This window comes from Opisthocomus hoazin, chromosome 2, assembly GCF_030867145.1.
Source record: "Opisthocomus hoazin isolate bOpiHoa1 chromosome 2, bOpiHoa1.hap1, whole genome shotgun sequence".
NCBI lineage: Eukaryota > Metazoa > Chordata > Aves > Opisthocomiformes > Opisthocomidae > Opisthocomus > Opisthocomus hoazin.
In genome coordinates, this window is record NC_134415.1 from 5,820,896 (window position 1) to 5,839,837 (window position 18,942).

The 18,942-nt window shown below is 41.2% G+C and overlaps 1 protein-coding gene across 3 annotated transcripts in view; it reads left to right on the top strand.

Annotated features, from left to right (window-relative positions):
• Positions 1–4,453: 4,453 nt before the first annotated feature.
• Positions 4,454–18,942, top strand: part of NUP133 (nucleoporin 133) — a 36,900-nt gene continuing 22,411 nt past the window's right edge. For all 3 annotated transcript variants that reach the window (XR_012762531.1, XM_075412132.1, XM_075412140.1), the window contains exons 1-11: positions 4,454–4,697; positions 8,283–8,401; positions 9,224–9,327; positions 10,297–10,404; positions 12,152–12,283; positions 14,844–15,014; positions 15,626–15,781; positions 15,874–15,944; positions 16,513–16,660; positions 17,453–17,600; positions 18,313–18,470. Coding sequence is in view for 2 of the 3 variants with exons in the window: in XM_075412132.1 (XP_075268247.1) it covers positions 4,513–4,697; positions 8,283–8,401; positions 9,224–9,327; positions 10,297–10,404; positions 12,152–12,283; positions 14,844–15,014; positions 15,626–15,781; positions 15,874–15,944; positions 16,513–16,660; positions 17,453–17,600; positions 18,313–18,470 (1,500 nt within the window). In the remaining variant the exon portion in view is untranslated. The remainder of the gene's footprint in view (positions 4,698–8,282; positions 8,402–9,223; positions 9,328–10,296; positions 10,405–12,151; positions 12,284–14,843; positions 15,015–15,625; positions 15,782–15,873; positions 15,945–16,512; positions 16,661–17,452; positions 17,601–18,312; positions 18,471–18,942) is intronic.

Sequence of the window (18,942 nt, forward strand, 5' to 3'; positions counted from 1 at the left end):
ATTGTTACTTAAAATTTCATTCCTAGAAATCTTAGGTTTTGCCTAACTCTCTTATTAGGGACAACTAGTAAACTGCCTTCTCAAGGCCAACTAGTAAAATAATAGCATTCCATTTTTGAATAGCTGCAGGAGGATACATTTGGCAGTTGAAGAGTTGGCTTCATGTTTCCAATGTAAGAATCTCTTCCAATACAATCTCTTCCAATACAATCTCTGTAGACTTTCTGAAGATGCAAAACCCCACAAGATAATTTAGAAAAGCTAGAAACTTTCCAGGTCACATTAAAACTCATCTATGCTAGGAAAACTTGTTGCTGGAAAACTTTGTTGGCAACAGATGAGATACCTAGTGCTGGGCAAGCTTAAAACATATATCTAATGTGCCATGAATGGCACTTTGTGGAACATTCTGAAAATGCTAGAGAGATCGCTGTGCTAAGGAATTAAAATAAAATTACATCCAGATGTAATTTTATCTTCTGACACAGTTTTACTTGATGCAGATATTGTTTTAAAGATATGCCAGAAATACCACTGACCCAATGTTGAATTTCAGTGTTGACTGCCAATTATTGTCTTTATAATGTATTTAGAGGGTCTTGAACGTTAATCTTTACTCGTGTAATCTCTCCTTACATCAGATGCAACAAGCCCCTTTATTCATGTATTTACACAGGTTACGGAAATTGCTTGCAGCTGAACTCAATGAATGTTTTATGTCTTCTGTTCACGAGTTCTTCTGGCAGGGGTGCAGTCTACAGAAAAGTGTGAAAAGCTATAGAAAAGCTCTAGTCCACAGAAAGGTGAATGTCTGTCATAACAGGTACGTTGCGTAACGGACTTTATTCAGGTTAGAACCACTCAAAGTAGTCATTGGAACAAACCACAGATCTCAACAGAGTGAGAAAACGAATTTTCTTAGTAATCTGCAAGTAGAAAGCTTTGCTGGCCAACACTTCAGGTGTGTGGTTTACACGCGTGCAGTGCATGTGATGTGTGCACATGGCATGCCGTATGCTTCCCCAGCAGTGCTAGCCAGCGCTGGCTACGGCTGCATTTTGAACTGTAGGAGCCCTAGTAGCTTAATGAGGAAAAAGGTGCGAGAAGGAGAAAAATTAAAGTCTTGCCTTATTTTTGTTACAAGCGTTGAAGACCTTCCTAAGGTGGAAACTGTTGGTGTATTTCTAACAATCCCGATAGGCATCTTCTGCTGCAGACCACTGTTTCATGCTGCTGCCTTGCGTAGCGTGGTCCACAGGGCAACGTAGAAAAGACTTAACGCTGAGAGTATCTGACTGTGCATCAGAAAGAAGTATAAACCAAACTTTCTTAGACTCACTGACGGTGTTTTCCATCATTGCCCCCTCCAGGTTCTACTAATACTGCGTATCATTGGTTTTGTTTAAGCTGCTGTTGGTAGGAAGAGGTTCAGTTCCATGACTGGTATTAACAGCTCAGAACACAGCTGCGCTGCTCCTGGTGTATTCCAAAGAAGGTACTCAGGAATGCTTTTGATCGCAGGTAAATACAAGATAAGTCAAATTAAATTTACCCAACATGTACACTTAATCCCTTTACTGTGTTCCTAATTAGATTTCTGATTCTTGACAGCATGGATGTTTTCCTGAGAGAAATAAGGCACTGAAAATAAAGTGTCTTGAGTAACTTTATTAAACTATTTAATGCTTTGAGTACTGATCACATCATCATCACTGCAGTGAGTGACTGGCATCTCTGAAAGAGCTAAAGTTCTTTCAACTCCGGTTTCAAGTAGTTAGTGCAACTTTCTGCTTTAATCTTCTGTTACAGAGGGCCTCTCTTCTGTCAATCCTTTAATCTTTGAAAAGGGAGTGGATTCCAGTTTAGGAGAGTAATAGAAAAGAATAACCTACCTTTGTGATCCCCACCAATTCTGTCTTTGTGTTTCCACTGCTCGACATTTTCAGCTGTCTTGAATGGGGAGAATCGTTCCCAGTTGCTTAAGGAGTCTTAAACCTCATGATACAACGATCCAGTAGATTAATCCTCTGACCTATTAGGGAACTCTGTGTTCTGATGAGCAGGACATTACATTTCTTATGAAGAAGAAAATGGCACTGATCTTTTATGCTCATCTTTGTTTAAACAGCTGCATGGTCCCATAAGGCATGTTCAGTAAACCAATTGATGAGAATTTTGTTTGCTCTGCAGACGATGGTGTTTGCCGCTGTGCTTTCAAACTCCTTTTCTTTCCAAATATGTAGGCAGCTATTTGGGGCTAGTTTACCCAAGCAGTATTTTCTACACTGTTTTTCAATCCATCGATCAATAAATAAAAAACAGAAGGAAAAAGATTATAAATCCCATATATTTTGAAGTTGTGGCTCTAATGCAAGTCCATTATTTCCATTCTCTTAGTTCAAGCGCCTGCTAGGTTAGTATCATCAACACTGCCTGCTGGACGTTCACCTTTGCATGTGAAAAACAAACACCACACCAGAACTGGTTAAGTCTCTAACCGATACAGCATAAAGTATTTCTGTGTTGAAAATGAGATGTAAAGGTCGAGTCATATCCTCTCTCCTTTAGATGGAGCTCTGCACACAGGGCTGGGACAGCAAAAGGAAGCTGAGTAATTCCCTGAGGAAGTGCAGCAAAGTGTATACAGGACTCAATCAGCAAAACCCGACTGCCCACACTGCATCACCTTAAGTAGTTTAGAAACGAGATGTGAAGGGGAACTTTCAGTTTTTACAGCAATCTGAATGTCACCATTCATGGATGTTAGGGAATGTGGATGGCAGCTTGAATTTTACCGGTTTCGCCATTTGCTTGTTTGTGTGTGCATCTTGTGGTTTGTTTGGTTTTTTTTCTTGATAAACAACAGTAACATGATGATTGAACATTGCTGTGTGGAGTGTAACAGAGAAGGCTATTATACAGAAGGATCCTACATTAATATAACAGTATAGTGCAGCCCCACTAATGTTTGTATTTGCTTTTTCCATAAAATCAAAGCAAAAGGAGATGGGATGAAGTTAAAAGGCAAAGCACTGAAGCAAATGGGTGCCTCATGCTTCAGCGCTGCCAGATGAAGCACCTCAAGTTTATCGCCTCTGTGTTTCAGGTTCAGTCATATTGGAGCACAATCCACGCACAAAGCTTAACAGCCATAATTCTTTAATCAAAGAACATATTTTTGGAAATTGATGGGAAACTTTTGAATATTCTTAGTTAATTTTATCTTAACTAATTAGCTTCATTGGTAAGATATATCCCACTCAACTTCTTCCCCGACGGTACACACGTACCTTCTGAAAGCTCTTTTTCATACAACCCACTGCTGTTATTTTCTTTCAGTGAGAAAATTTAGTCCCCCTTTAAGACTAAAATCTAATTCTGTACTGTTGAATAGTTGTAGTGCATGACTGTTCCGTACGAGAGACGTGAAACGTTACGATGATTGCATAGAGTATGTTTTCTTAGGGTTACAAGGATGATGAGGGGACTGGAGCATCTCTCCTACGAGGAGAGGCTGAGGGAGCTGGGCTTGTTCAGCCTGGAGAAGAGAAGGCTGAGAGGGGACCTAATAAATGCTTATAAATATCTTCAGGGTGGGTGTCAGGGGCCAAACTCTTTTCAGTGGTGCCCAGCAACAGGACAAGGGGCAACGGGCACAAACTGAAGCACAGGAAGTTCCAGCTGAACATGAGGAAGAACTTCTTCCCTCTGAGGGTGATGGAGCCCTGGACCAGGCTGCCCAGGGAGGTTGTGGAGTCTCCTTCTCTGGAGATATTCAAGACCCACCTGGACGCGGTGCTGTGCAGCCTGCTCTGGGTGACCCTGCTTCGGCAGGGGGTTGGACTGGGGGGTCCCCAGAGGGCCCTTCCAACCCCGACCATTCTGTGATTCTTCGTGGGTGTTTTAATTAGAAATCTGGGGACAAAGACAGGTTACAGCACAGGCTATTTTAAAGATGAGGCGACTCTTCTTACAGTGGAAAACAGAGCGTTGCTTGAGTGCCAAAGAGCAGCTTGCAGCGCTCCTTCACGAGCAGTTCTTGATCGGATCCAGCCGCTTTTCTCTGCTCGAGTTGGCAGCGCCAGAGCTGGGTGCAGAACGGTTCCCCGGCCAGCCCCGGGGCTGAGCGAGAGGACCCGGCGCCCTGCGAGCCCGCCCCACCCCGCCGGGCCTGCAGCCGCCTCCTCCCGCTCCCCGCCTCCGCAGAGGACAAACCCGCTGCCGAGGCGCAGCTGCGGTAGCAACCGGACGATGCTCCCGCGTTGCGCCCGTCAGGCACCTCCCGCCGCACAGGGCAGAGCGCGCTCTGGCGGCCGGGCCGCCGCCGCCTCAGGGCGCCGCTGCCGCGGGGTCTCCGCCGCTCCCCAGCAGGGGCTGCGCCCCGCCCCGCCCCGCGGGGTCTCCGCCGCTCCCCGGCAGGGGCCCCGCCCCGTGGCGCCGTGACGCGCTCAGCCCGCGCCCGGCGAGAGCGCGCGGCTGGCGCCGGTCGTCTCGTCTGTCTCCGCCACCGCCATGTTCCCGTCGGCTCCCGCCTCCCCGCGGACCCCCGGCGGGTCGGCCCGCAGGAACCTCGGCAGCGCGGCCCCAAGCCCTCTCTCCCGGCCGGGCTGCAGGAAGAACCTGGGCGTCGTGGCGGCGGCCGGCTCCCCGGGGCTGTTCTCGCCGGTGGCGCGGAGGAGCGGCTCCCTCTCGGCCCGGTGAGTCGCACCCTGAGGGCTCCGGAGCCAGCCTCGGGCCTCCGGCGGGCGGGTGCCGGTGCTGAGGGGTCTGTCACGCGGGGGGTCTGAGGAGACTCGTGCTTCGTGCACTAAAATGGCACTGAGTGTGGAGAGGGCTCATAGCAGGTTAGGCTAGTGATTAAAAAAAAGCATTATAATTTTAAAAACCCCAACAAACCCACAAGTGCTGGCCGCCTGAATGTCCTCCTTGAGTCTCACAAACAGATCCAAAAGCCAGAGGTGAACACGGAGGCTTTTAGTTAAAATCATTTGACCTTACTGAGTAAAATGACGGGAAAAAGCGTCGTTTGATCATGTGTAGTCAGCAATTAGGTGATACTGGTCCTGTGCCTCAGTACCTGCATTAAGGCAGGCTTCTTAATGAGCCTAAAAGGGGGGCTCTGCCCAAAAGCTCTTGCCTGTCTGCACAAGAAGCTTTTCACAAAATATTTCCTCTCTCTTTGCGAACCCTGCCTCGTCTTTCCACGCGCGAGCCGTGGTGGGTCACCACGTTGCTGTTTCACCAGTGCAGCTCTACCGCTTGTTTTTCTGTCGGGACGTGCTGTAGGGTGCTCCGTATCTCTGAGATCTGTAAGTCTCTTTTCAGTAGTTTTTCTGCAGTATTGTTTTGAGATGTGTGCGTGCCGGGTCATACAAGTACTCAAGAAGCTGTATGTGGAGTTGTCATGATGTTCTCTGTTTTGCCTTTTACTCCTTACTTAGTAACTTGGATACTCTCTTTGCTGGCCTGAATAATACCGTACTGTCAAGACGCTGTCGCTGTGGCAGTTGGTTTCTTTTACAACTGAAGATTTTAGGCACCAGTACAGATTTACAGAATGGAAACTTTCCTGCCGTGTGTACATCAGCCTCTCTTTGCTCTGTAGGATTTTTGCTCATTGCTTTCTTTTATGCAGGGTTTGGTCTACAGTAAGGCCTTTCCTCGTATCTCCCAGCTTGTTTTCTTCAGGCGTCTTTGAGAAGGGATCTTTTTGAAAGATTTTAGGAAATTTAAGTGCTCAATATTGTTTCACAATATCCTTCTATGACCAGGTGACCTGCCTAGTGAATGAGGGAAAGGCTGTGGATGTTGTCTACCTGGGCTTTAGTAAGGCCTTTGACACTGTTCCACACAGCATCCTCCTGGAGAAACTATCTGCCCATGGTTTGGATGGGTGTACTCTTCGCTGGATAAAGAATTGGCTAAATGGCTGAGCACAGAGAGTGGTGGTGAATGGAGTTAAATACAGCTGGGGGTCAGTCACAGGTCGTGTCCCCCAGGGCTCGGTGCTGGGTTCGGTCTTGTTTAACATCTTTATCAATGGTCTGGATGAGGGGATTGAGTGCTCCCTCTGTGAGTTTGCAGATGACACTAAGCTGGGCAGGAGTGTCGATCTGCTCAAGGGCAGGAAGACGCTGCAGAGGGATCTGGACAAGCTGGATCGATGGGCCGAGCCAACTGTGTGATGTTCAACAAGGCCAAGTGCTGGGTCCTGCCCTTGGGTCACAACAACCCCATGCAATGCTGCAGGCTTGGGGAGGAGTGGCTGGAGAGCTGCCCGGCGGAGAAGGACCTGGGGGTGCTGGTCGACAGCCGGCTGAACATGAGCCAGCAGTGTGCCCAGGTGGCCAAGAAGGCCAGCGGCAGCCTGGCTTGGATCAGGAATGGTGTGGCCAGCAGGAGCAGGGAGGGGATCATGCCCCTGTGCTCGGCACTGGTGAGGCCGCACCTGGAGTGCTGAGTTCTGTTTTGGGCCCCTCACCACAAGAAGGACATTGAGGGGCTGGAGTGTGTCCAGAGAAGGGCAGCAAGGCTGGGGAGGGTCTGGAGAACAAGTCTGCTGAGGAGCGGCTGAGGGAGTTGGGGCTGTTCAGTCTGGAGAAGAGGAGGCTGAGGGGGGACCTTATCGCTCTCTACAGCTCCCTGAAAGGAGGGTGTGGTGAGGGGGGGTTGGTCTCTTCTCCCAAGTAACCAGCGATAGGACGAGAGGCAATGGCCTCAGGCTGTGTCAGGGGAGGTTCAGATTGGATATTCGGAAAAATGTCTTCACTGCAAGAGTGTCCAGCCATTGGACCAGGCTGCCCAGGGCAGTGGTGGAGTCCCCATCCCTGGAGGGATTCAAAAAATGTGTAGATGTGGCGCTTCGGGACATGGTTTAGCAGGCATGGTGGTGTTGGGTGGATTGTTGGACTTGATGTTCGTAGAGGTCTTTTCCAACCTTAATGTTTGTATTCTATTCACTGACTTTTTTTTTCAGAATATTCTGATAGAACTGTTAGGCATGACTGTTCTGTAAGAAAAGGAAAAAAAGAAAAAAACAATTGCGAGCTACTGTCTATGTTTACCCATTTTGCTCTTTTACTTTCCTACAAGAGTAGTAAGACTTTATTAGTCTGTGGTTTCTCAGGTGCTCTCAGATACTTTGCAGGATCTCTGATACACTCTGTTCTCATGGTAACAAATTCTGACTGAAATGTTTTATAGTTGAGCAGTTTTAAGGTTCTTTAGAAGTGGTATTGTACATTAAACCTATAAATATCCAATATCACATGTTCAGTGTTATAAATATCTCTTATTAGCATTTGAATTCGAGGGTTCCTCAGGTGTATCATAGGTGTAGGAAAAATAGGAAAATAACAAGAATGTATTTAAAAAGAAGACAAAATAGTCAAAGTTTAGGCATTTCCCCAAAACTTCCCCTCTTCTCCCTTCTATAGGAATCAAACCTGAGATTGAACGTGAGCCCCAGACCAATTTCAGGGGCTCAGAGTCTCTTTTCTCAGAAGTAGCTATTTGTTGTTGAGATAAGCAAGATTGCCCAGTTTTGGGGAACTTTTACTTCAGGTCTGTTTAATACATTATTTTGCCAAAACGGGTGTCAGCTGTGTATCATCATCTTTTGGCATTTCACACTGGGGAGGTCTGCAACATCATTTCACTTGTGAGGAGAAATAAGAAAGGGCAGTAGCTTCTAAAAGCAGAGAAATTTGCCCACTTAGTCATCTTTGAAAGACAAGACACCTATGCTGGTCCAGAGAGAGAAGTTGGGGGAAGATGCAAAGCACCTTTTATAAGTTATATTGTGAAACAAATAATGACCAAAACAGGTAAGAACTGCCATCTCACCGTGACACAAGGGCAGTAGGAGTGCTGGCTGGTGTCCCCGGCCGTGGGCGTGCGGTGTTGCACGGTGCCCGCTGCCCAGCCATGTTGGAAAGAGGCCCTCCAGTCAGGGAGGAACTTCTGCTGAGCTTCTCCTGGCATCTCGGACAGCTTTGTTCTGTAGATAACCAAAATGTAGAGAAGTTGAACAGTGGTTTTGTTGCTGGGGGAGGAATGCGTATTCAACATCAGTTCTTTAAAAGATAAAGGCGTTTGATGACAGCTAGCAACTCGTAAGGAGGCCACCAAATTACTGCTTTAGAGGGTGCTCCCAGAGGGAACATGTTCATAAACCCGTTTCATCGCATCTGTTTCTAAACAGATACTAGTGAAGTAAATGTTGGTCGAAACTGATGAAAAAACAGTAAAAAACTGAACTGTAACTTTCTGTTCTGTTGAAGAGCAACTCCTACCAGAGTTATCCAGCATCCCTCAGCAAGTGAGACTATTAACTATGATGTTAAGACTTTTGGATCCTCTCTGCCTGTTAAGGTCATGGAAGCCCTGAAGAAGGCTGATGGTAAGAACTGATTTTGATTTGTCATTTTTCTCATGAAAATTGACAAGTGAGAGAAGTGTTAACATGTCGCTGATGCCATTAAAGTGCTGAATTTACAGTGGAAACTGAAATGTTTGTGCCTTGGTTTGAATTCAGCTTGGTTTACTATGTCTCTGTAATTGTAATAACATCCATGTGGGTGTGGATGCATGTAAATATCCTGCAGGTGCTGTTTTAACTGATATATCCTAAAATCCAAGGTTATAAAGAAAGCCAATAGTAGTTTCTTAGTAACTTTTGCTTATTGGTTCTTTCTCAGCTTTTTCACTTGTTCTAATTCTGCTGTGTCCTAGAGTGGGTGCTCCGATTCTTTTTTTTTTAAAAAGTTTATTTTTACTCCACATTTATTATCACTTCTAAAAGCCCCAGTCATACAAACCTTTACGTAGGTTCAGGAAACTGGTCTCCTGAGCAATTTTTCCCTGTGGATAAATTTTCTTTTCATAGTAAGATACACGAGGAACCAAAAATGCGTATCATAAAAAATAATCTTAAAAATGGCTGAGCAATTTACAAAGCTATTATAATCTGCTGTAAATTGATGGAAGTAGTTTCTAGGATTGTCTTGCTTTTCACTCTCAGAAGTTGAGCGTTTGTCAAATGGATTTTTAAACTGTGTCTAGTAATTTGGTGTCTTCATCAGATACGTGGAAATTCTAACATGGAGTGGAATAGAAAATATAGTTCTTATTTCCATATGAGAATGAAAGTTGATGGGTTTTAAGGTTACTCTGCAGTGTTTTAAAAATCTGAATGCTTTAAAAAATTTACCTTTTTATGTAGCTGATGACCAGCTGAGCGTTCAAGTGGATGAAAGTGGATGGGCCTGGCTAGTCCATAAAGAAAGGCTGATTATTTGGAAGATTGGTCAGTCTCCAGTAGCTAAGGTAACTGAAAGATAGGATGGAAAAACTTCTGTATTTTCTGCTAGTTTAACATGTTATTTAGCTGTGTTTTTTTAAAGCAAGGTTGGTATGAAGTTATACTAACAGTAACTGAAACTCAAGGTTGTGAGGGATATTAACATTTTTATATTCCTCTCTTCAGTTTTAATTTTCACCTTAACACAAGGTTAATTTTTTGCATTTTAGTAGATGCGTCTCTTATGTTAGATAGTCTTGATAAAGCTTATTTAAATAAATAAAAACTAGTTGATATGTTGCAGATTGGTTTAAATTGTTCTGGGACTGATTTTCCACATGTCAAAGTTAGTTTCAGCTGTGCTGAACGTATGTTTCATCTAGGTTTCTTATGTCAAGAATACTTTTTTTTTCCCCTCTTGGCAGTGTTTCTTTCAGCATCATTTCAGTGAATAACAAGTATGGGCAGAGGAAACCGGTAGTTAGAAAATCAGTATCTGTCAATTAGCGCAATGTATGTTAATTATACAGGTATACGCGTTCTGGTACTTGTAGAGAGTTTTCAAGGGATTAAAATTTATCTGATTATTTAATTTTGCCGTGGCGGGGGGGAGCGTTTCCCATCTCCACTCTGTTAGTACCTCCTGAGCTTTCTCAAGAACTTCTAGTTTAATTTTGTTCTGCTGCCTTGTTAACATATTGTCTTAAGCAATTGTCAAATAAGTGCACCTCTGAAAGAAATAATTCACTGTTGTAGTGTTGAGAGAATCACTCCGAGGTAACTGAAGAGTTACAGTGATTTTTGAAAATGTACAAGTAGGTGTTTTTTAGCTGTTTGCTGGTTGTGACAACCTTGTTGAAAATTTTTTTGTTCCCTTACACAGTGTCTGGGCTAGTTGAAAAATTAATTTTTAGCAGCGTCAAAAAGTCTAAAGTCTGTGGCAAAGGAACAAGTTCTTCCAGTCTCATATTTATTATGGCATCTCTTTCTTACAGTTGTCTCTGTGCAAGGAACTGCAGCTGCCACCCAGTGACTTCCAGTGGAGTTCTAGTTTAGCAGCTATATCTTGTCTCAGTTCCTCGGGTGAAGCGCCTTCGCTGCAGGTGATCAACTTTTAAATTTTAGTGTTTAAAAATACTTTTAGAGTAACTTTGGATATATCCTGTTTTATCAAGTACTTATTTGAAAGCTGCATTTGATTTTGTACTATGTACTCCAAGGTCAGGTTCCATTGCAATAAATATGTTTGAAATAAGAAAAATTTTGTTAGTCTTTTCAAATTACACCATTTACATGTTACAGGATCAGATTAAAGAATGCTTTTCCTAAGGATTACTTGGCGCACTTTCATAACAGACAAAAATACAGTAAACTAAGAAGTATTGTGTTAACAAGCACCAAGGCAATCAAATATTCAGTCTAAGCAAGTGCAATTTAAATACATGCTGGCTGAAAAAGTTGCTCAGCAGTGGTTTAATTCTGAGTGCACATGGATGAGAGGCAAACACCAGCACCCTCCCTTGGCTGGTCTTTGTAAGGAAGCTGGCACTGGGAGGACAGATGTTTTAATCTGTCTTCACTGATTACTTTCCTCAGTGCGTTTTCATAACATACTGTGCTAGAGGGTGAGGTGTGAAGGTCAGTTAAGTTTTTTGCAAATATATAAATGTATCTATTGCTACCATTCATGAAGGAAAGAAGCTCTCATTTTCAGCTTGTGTGTAGTTTTCAGTTAATATATGTGGTGCTCTGATAAAACTGGATAAGCAGTTGTCTTTGGAAGGAGGAAGCAGCACAGAATATGTAATAGGATCTTTTCTTTTGAGTTGCCATTGTGTTACACTTCCAGATGATGAAAAGCAATCTTAATTTCTTGTGATTAGCTCATAAAACTCTAAATGTGCTGTGACTTGGGCATACCCAAAGACCTTTAGGGTGAAGTCGTACAGCTAAACCACGATTTTTTTTTTAATTTCATCTTCAGCCTGCGAGCAATGCATGGATACTATGGTTTTATAGAGTGAAGTACAAATACTAGTGGTAGAAAATATTTCACTAAAATTAAAATTATTAAATAAGGGGTAGGAATCACAGAGAACAATGCATTCTGTGGTGATTTTTTGTTTGTTATGATGTTCATTAGCCAACTGCTTTCCTTTGTGAAGATCCATGTCTGGTCAAAAATCAGTTAGAAAACTCCAAGGAGCTCAGTAACAGCTCTCAGCTACAGTCCTGTTATTCTGTAATTTATTTTTTTTTTCCCAACAACAAATTAGGTACAGTGCTTTTTGTCTAAATCTGTACCTGAACACAGCATCTTGCATCATGCTTTGAATTTTGGTATCTGAGTTATTTCCTGAGCCAGAAGCCCTAATGTAGGCACACTGTGGGCTTATGTCTTTATGAAGAGAAGAGCCACCGTGTGATTTCATATTTCTCTTAATGACACTAGAGCAGTTTCTTTGTTAAATTATAGTCTGCATTTTAAGTCTTCCATAGTAGTTCATAACTCTTGGCATCTGGAATTCTCCACAGGCTCTTTTCTGTCTTGCAACTGTAAGGTTTTTTTGCATGTCAATAGCAGACCCTGAATTATCAGGAACAAGAACCAGTAGAAAATATTGTTGTTAACAGAATAAGTGAGTATAACATTCCCTGCACTTACTAAGTTATGCTACAGAACCATTTTGCAGTTCAGTTCTAGGTTTGTCAGTGTGCATCTGTATGAATTTACTACTTTTTTGTGTTTGTCACCCACAATCTTGATATGTAAAATAACATGTTTTAGTTAAAGCTGCAGTCTGATCGCTATTGTCTTGCATGTTCTGTTAATTATTTTCTCACTTCAAGTCTCTGGCAATAATGGTTGCTACCAGCGAAGGTTCTGTGCGCTACTGGCCCAGTCTGGCACATGAAGGTTCCTATACAGAGACTTTTACAGACTTTGGAGGTTCTCTGTGCAGTTTCCTGACAGCGGTAAAGGTAAAGTACAGTATGATTTGTATTAAAATACTCCTTAAATTCCTAATTTGAAAATGAAAAAGCAAGCTCCGCATTATCAGTCTTAAATCTCCAATAAATGTTGCAAAGCAAACTATCAAACATTCTGAGGAGTAGTTTCAGAGATTGTTGATGAGTGTGATGATCTTAAGTAGCAGACACGACTGGTAGTCACAGATAATAATGGTACAGTTGGGGCGGCGTGCGGGGTTCAACCACAAGGTTCACAGGACTGGTTTGGTGCCTCAGCCTGTGGGGAGTGTCAGTATAAATACTGTGATTACTTTCAGGCGTAGAAACCCTGCTGTCATAAAAAACCTAAATATCTCGTGGTATAGCTCACCGGTGACTGAATTTGAGAGATTTCTGTGTGAAAGTAATGAGCAAGTATATTACGAATTGTATAATATTAATTATAATTAATATATGTGAATGTATGAATAGAGTTCTTAGAAATTCTGATTTCTGCTGTCGATGTGCCTAAATGGGGAAAGCTCTCAAAATGGAATATATCCAAAATGTCAGTGTCTGTTACAGTATGTGTTGTCTGCAAAACTAGTTATTGTCAATTAAATTGCATTTTATGTCATGACCCTTTCAACATCTACTGTTCACATCCTGTATTATAAATGTTATTTTAGGGCATCAGCATGTCATAAACATTTGTAAACCTAATCGGAGACAGGGATCTTAATGATTAATTTCTTGAGGGTTTCAAGATCTTAAGAAACACTAATATGTATCTACCCTGTTAGAGTTGAGTTGTGCCCAAGTTTGAGGTATCAACATGAGGAAAGCAAGGTCTTATCACACCTGTAGCTGAAACATTGACATCAATGTGAATTCAGAGCTAGAGGAACATTTATTTTTTCAGAGAGAACCCTTTTATTAATAAATGTTCTAACTCTAAAGGTGCATTATTATGTATATGACAACTGTACTTAATCATCCTGTCACTGGGTATATTTAACCTTTAACAAAATTTTTATATAGTATGATGATGGAAATGGTGCTGGATTTTGTTTAGGTTTTTTATTTTTAATTTTTACTCTGTGAACATTTCCTGTACAGTTAAACAGTTCACTGTTTCAGCAACCTCCAGTCCCTTAGCATTCATTTTTTTGAAAGTTGTTGTACATCTGGCAAGCTTTGTTCGTTCCCTGTAACATACGAACTTTGATCAGTTTTGAATTGCAGGCAACTCTTTTTTAATGCCTTGGTGGTAGAGGGCATGCAGGCTATGTCTATGTTAGCAAGTAGTTAACGGCAGTAAATGAGAATCTCCAAAGCAAGAAGGTTGGTGCTGAGGCAGTGCCTCTGTCTACACTGGTCATTTGGCGGAGTGGGGTGTCCTTTTAACCTGGTTCCAGCCTAGCTGCGTGAAGTGAATGTCTGTTAGTGGTCAGAGCCCATCTTCCAGTTTAGTTTCATTCAAAGGGCGTACAGCTGGTACGCTCGGACTGCTCTGTGGTGTGCTCCAGCAGGTAGCACATGGGGACTCGCAGAAAGGTGCTTCGGAAACAGACTTGATGCTAATTAAAGTGCTAAGGTAGATGCACCCGTTAGGACAGGCAAGAGATGCGCTGGCAGAAGTCTCTGCCTCCTAAATGGGGTATATAAGTACCTACAATGGAGTGCAGATTTTGCATGATGCACAAGACTTTCCACATTTTCTTAGTGCAAAGGTAACACTATTTTTCATCATTAGGATTACGTGAGATTTTAGTTCTGTTGTTAAACTGAAATGGAGTTTCATGTGTAGAAGTGTCATGCAATGGTGAGAAAATGAGTCTTTGCCAGTGCTGAGTACCAGTCAGATGATTGACTTAGTGATAATGTTTGTTATTTCTTTAAAAACAACCAGACAAACCAGAAATCAAAACCAACAATAACAAAACTACCAAAAAACCCCAACAGAAAACAACTTCTTTCTTTGTATCTCCATATTGTTTTCTTTCCTGGTCTGACACTAGCCTCGTGATATCTTTTCTCAGTTAATCATGCACTAACGTGCTATTCATTTCTTAATTGCCTACCCCAGTCTTTGTTGACATAACCAGATGGAAGATTTGTTATGCAGTTTGTTTGGATTAGAGTCCTGTGGGACAGGAAGTAATTTATAGTGTGCTTAATAACACTTCAAGTTTTAAATGCACACATGGAAGTTGAATGTTATTTAATTCATAATTCAACACATGAATGTTACATGTGGTTGTGCCTATGGAGAGTGATTACGTATATTTTCTTTCCGTATTTTTCAAAAATATGGTTTAAAATTTAAGAAAGTGTACTGTGAGCTGTATGCGGCACTGAATCAAGCACAGAGAATAATGTGGAAAATTTGATTAAACAGTCTTCTTATGTGATAAATGCTTTCTCTTTATTTTCTTTGTTAGCTCTCAAGTACTATGGATGCCTCGTGTCTTGTTCTTGTTTAGTGTTTACCCTTATGAGCTGACATAAAGAATTTTATCTGACAACAGAATTGTTTCAGGAATATGATTTTTATTTTCTTAATATCATTGTGGGTTTTTTTTGCTAGGGAGGAAGCTTTATTTTATCATCTTCCAGAGGCCAGCTTGTTCGACTGATACCAGATAGTTCTGGCAAGATTCATCAGCACACCCTGCCACAGGGGCAGGGATTGTTTTCCGGAATTGGTAGAAAGGTTTCTTCTCTTCTGGGTATATTGTCTCCTGGACATGATGCTGTGGTAAGCTTGAAAAACACCTGTGTAGTGATCTGCTTTAATTTTTCTCTGTGGTTTCTAGTCTCAGTGTTTAAGAAAGAAAAAAAAGACTGTGTAAGGATGTATGATGAGAGGAAAAAAAAAAGACTCAACCCATTTATGTTTCTTCTTTGAAATTTGAAAGAGAATCTCTATGCTTTGTAAAGGAGAATGCTGACTTATTAAATAAATCTGAATAAAAGGAGACTTTAAAATAGTAATGCTTCCTGGGGAATACTCAATGATTCAAAGTCTTGCCTCTTGCTAGTAATAGCCTCACTACTACTTGAAGAAACTGAGGAACCTGTAATTTTACTTTTCTGATTTAGGGTTGCCAAGGGTTGGCTATTGGGTTGAGCTTTGTCAATGAACTGCACAGAAGTTGGAAGAAAGTATGAAAAACATATTTACTATAGATGTTCTTGTATCTATAAAATAAGACTTCTCTTGGAAATTATCATAATCCTCTCATCTTTTAACTTGTGTAGGTTGGCCCAGGAAGTGATTTTTTTGTGGACTGAGAGTGTTGTACATTGTTGTATCCAAATACTAAGGCTGTGCTTTAACCTTTTTAGCTTTTTCTTTTTTAAATGCAGATTTCTAGCGTTCTTTGGGATAAAGAGAGTTCAAGCTTTTATATGCTAACAAGTTCAAATCTACACAAGTGGGAGATTGATGATTCATCAGAACGTTACATTTTCAGCTGGGATATCACCAGGATCCTGACAGAACATATTACAGATGCAATTTGGGTAAGAGCCAGCTCACCTGGAAAGGGTTTGTGTGTTTGGTTAATTAATAGCCTAGTTATATATAGCTCTAAGTCAGATGTATTGTTTTTTAGGGTTCTGAAAGTAACTATGAAGATATTAAAGGAGGAGTAAATATACAATACATGGATTTGCAACAGAATCGGTAAGGAAGTACACTTATATCTGGTAAGACTTACATTAATGAGATAAATGTATTCTGTTTTCTTGCAAAAACTTTATGTCAGTAATTGCAATTTACTGGAGTGCCACTGTTGATAAAATAAGCACATCATATTAGATAACTAGGTTATCCGGTCTTTCATGCCGTCATTATCTCTTTAGCATTACAAACTCATTACCTAAGAAAAACTTTCACTTTTTTAGTGTCATTTTATCAGATTTGCGTATTTGTTTTGATATTACAAAGACAGCTAGTGAGCAACTGTAACGTGTTTCAGCAAATGCAGAGAATTCAGTATCTCTTGTATTTAATTTAATTACATAAAATCACAACTTCCTTGATTCAGTTTTGCACTGCAATATGAATACTGTTAATAAAACATCTTGAAAGAACAAATAGTATAGTCTTTCTTGCTAAAAAAAAAAATACAATGTTGGAAAATATTTATTTGTGATTGTACGTAAATATATGTTTTTGTGAGTGGTAGAGTTTGAGCAAGTAAAGTATGTAATAATTATCTCTCAACGGTGTGATATCTGTTGTTGAGTAGAGACGGACTGGTGATACTTGCTGCAGCGTGGCATCCTGGAGATCATCCATGTCTTGTCTACTACACTCTGATAACAGTAGAAGATAAAGGCTACCAGATGTCTGATGACGTTGTTGTGGAGGTCACACAGTATAATCCATCTTTTCAGGTATGCAGATGAAGGCTCTGAAACTGAGTTAAGAAAGCACAGTGTTTCAGAATATTCCTGTACATAAATCAGCTATCAGATTTTTGTCTAAAGGAAAACCGAGTTCTCTGTTTTAAGGTTGTTCTTGGAAGTATGTATTCGTAGTATTCTGAGGAAGGTGTTTACTGGCGTCTTGTGATGTTTAGTAGTAACCGTATGTGAAGTTTATGCTTTACCTTCCAAAGTATAAGATAAAAAAGCTTCAAAAATAGAAATCTAAACATCTGATTTATTACTGATTTATTTTATTTTTATTTTTTGCCTTGTGGAAGTTTCTACAGAGTAATTTTATGATATCCTCATGCAATCCATGTAGAACAGATCTCAGACTCTGTTGAGACTCTCGTAGCAGGACAAGGAATTAAGAGGCTTGTGTTTCGGTCCCCTGGCTCGCTGGGAGGGGAGGACACGTTGGTGTGTCCCCTCTCCCAGCTGCCTCTAGTGGTATCTGAATATTGAATCTTAAGATGGAAGGAGAGTGTGAAAACTGTAGAATAATTGATCTGATTACTATCTCTCCATGTGAAAGTAGAAAGAATTGAGTATGTATGGAAGAAAAGAAAAACCAGTATCTTGTGTTTTAGGGCAAACTAAAAGTGGTTTTGTTTGGTTTTTTAGGTTATAAGTTATATCCGTGTCTTCACATTAAAAATTAAAACAAACTCAGGCAACTCAGATCAGCCTTTAAAATGTTGGATGTTTGTTTCAGGTTTTGATTATATTTGTGATATTGTTCATGTGTAACCCTTTCAGTCGGAAGAGGACGTGTTGTGCTGTCTCGTAGTCCCAGATTACTTCAGCCATGCTGCTTACCTCTATAAAGAAGATGAAGTGTTCGCGTGTTCCACCGGAACTGGGAGAATTTCTTTACCACAGGAGACAATCGTGTTTGGCGTACAAGGTAACACACAGGGGGAAAAAATAAACCAATCACATTTAGTTGATACTTTGTAATTGAATCTTTGTGCAGTATTTAGATTTCTCAGAGAGGAGAATCATATTTATGCTCCTTTTCCGCTTGATGAAGTCTTTCAAGTTGAGAGTTTCTCATGAGCGTGTGGAGAAAGCACTGACGTGACATCCCGTATTGTTATTGCTTACTCTGCGGTGTTTCAGATGAAAATGAAGAAATGAAGTAGTTCCCCACTTTTGGTATATGAAGGAGCGGGGGTTTTTGTTTGTGGGTTTTTTTTGCCTTGTTTTTTTCTTCCAACATTCACTGTGTTGGTTTTTTTTTCCCTTGAAGTTAACTTTGTGTCAAAGCTCAGCCTAAAATTCATACTAGCTGCCTATGTCAGATGTCTCTAAGTATGTCATCCTTGCCCTTCAGAGGTGTTTTCAAGTAGTACGTGCACATTGGTCCTTAGGTAGAATTTGAACCACCTGAATCTTGATTTTTCTTTTTTTTTTTTTTCCAAATCTTCAGTATCTGGAAATCTGCATCTTGAGTAGCAAATAGTATCCACAATTTCTGGAAGTCAGGCGCAGTTGTCAATTACTGTTGGTTGGTTCATGACAAAATTTCATAGTGGTCTATGAAGCTGCTACTTTTTGCTCTTAAAGTGGCATTTATATGCTTTTTTATTCTTCTTTTTCCTCTCCCCTCATGTTAGGAGATAGCATTTTAGGAGCAGGTTCCTGTACTAGCCTCCCCATCTTCTTTACCAAAAAAAGTGGGCTTGTCACCATCTTGTCCAGGGAAAGCATTTCTGTGCTTCCTGAAGACCTTGAAGATTCCCTGTCCTCTTCTGTTGCTGGACCAAGAAGTGAGGTAAGGGTTGTTTGCTTGGCTGGTTGAAAACTGAGGGTAGAAATAAAACGTTTTTGTGGAAGTTTGGAATTTTCACTGTGGAAATCCGAACTTGTTTGAGTTTTAAAGGTTTTCTTAAAGAGAGACTTGAACACTTGTAATGAAGGCAGTTTTCAAAACCCAAGCAATTTTACCACATCTGCCAGTTTGGGTAACTTTTTTGTTTCCCTTTGTTTTGAAGTCGAGATTTCTGTGAAATTTACGATTTTTTCACATAGATGTATTACTGTATGTCTGTAGGCCTGACATAATGCTACTGCAGAGACTCAGAATTGTGCTCACTGTTTAATAAGGATGTTTTCTTCAGTCTTTTGTGTCTGTTCCTTTGTGCATACAAGAGACTTTTTTCTTATTACACTGTGAAAAGCTTGGAGGCTAAGCTGAAAAGGGCTATATAGTGGGTGGATATTGTTTCTGCTCTGTTATTTGTGCA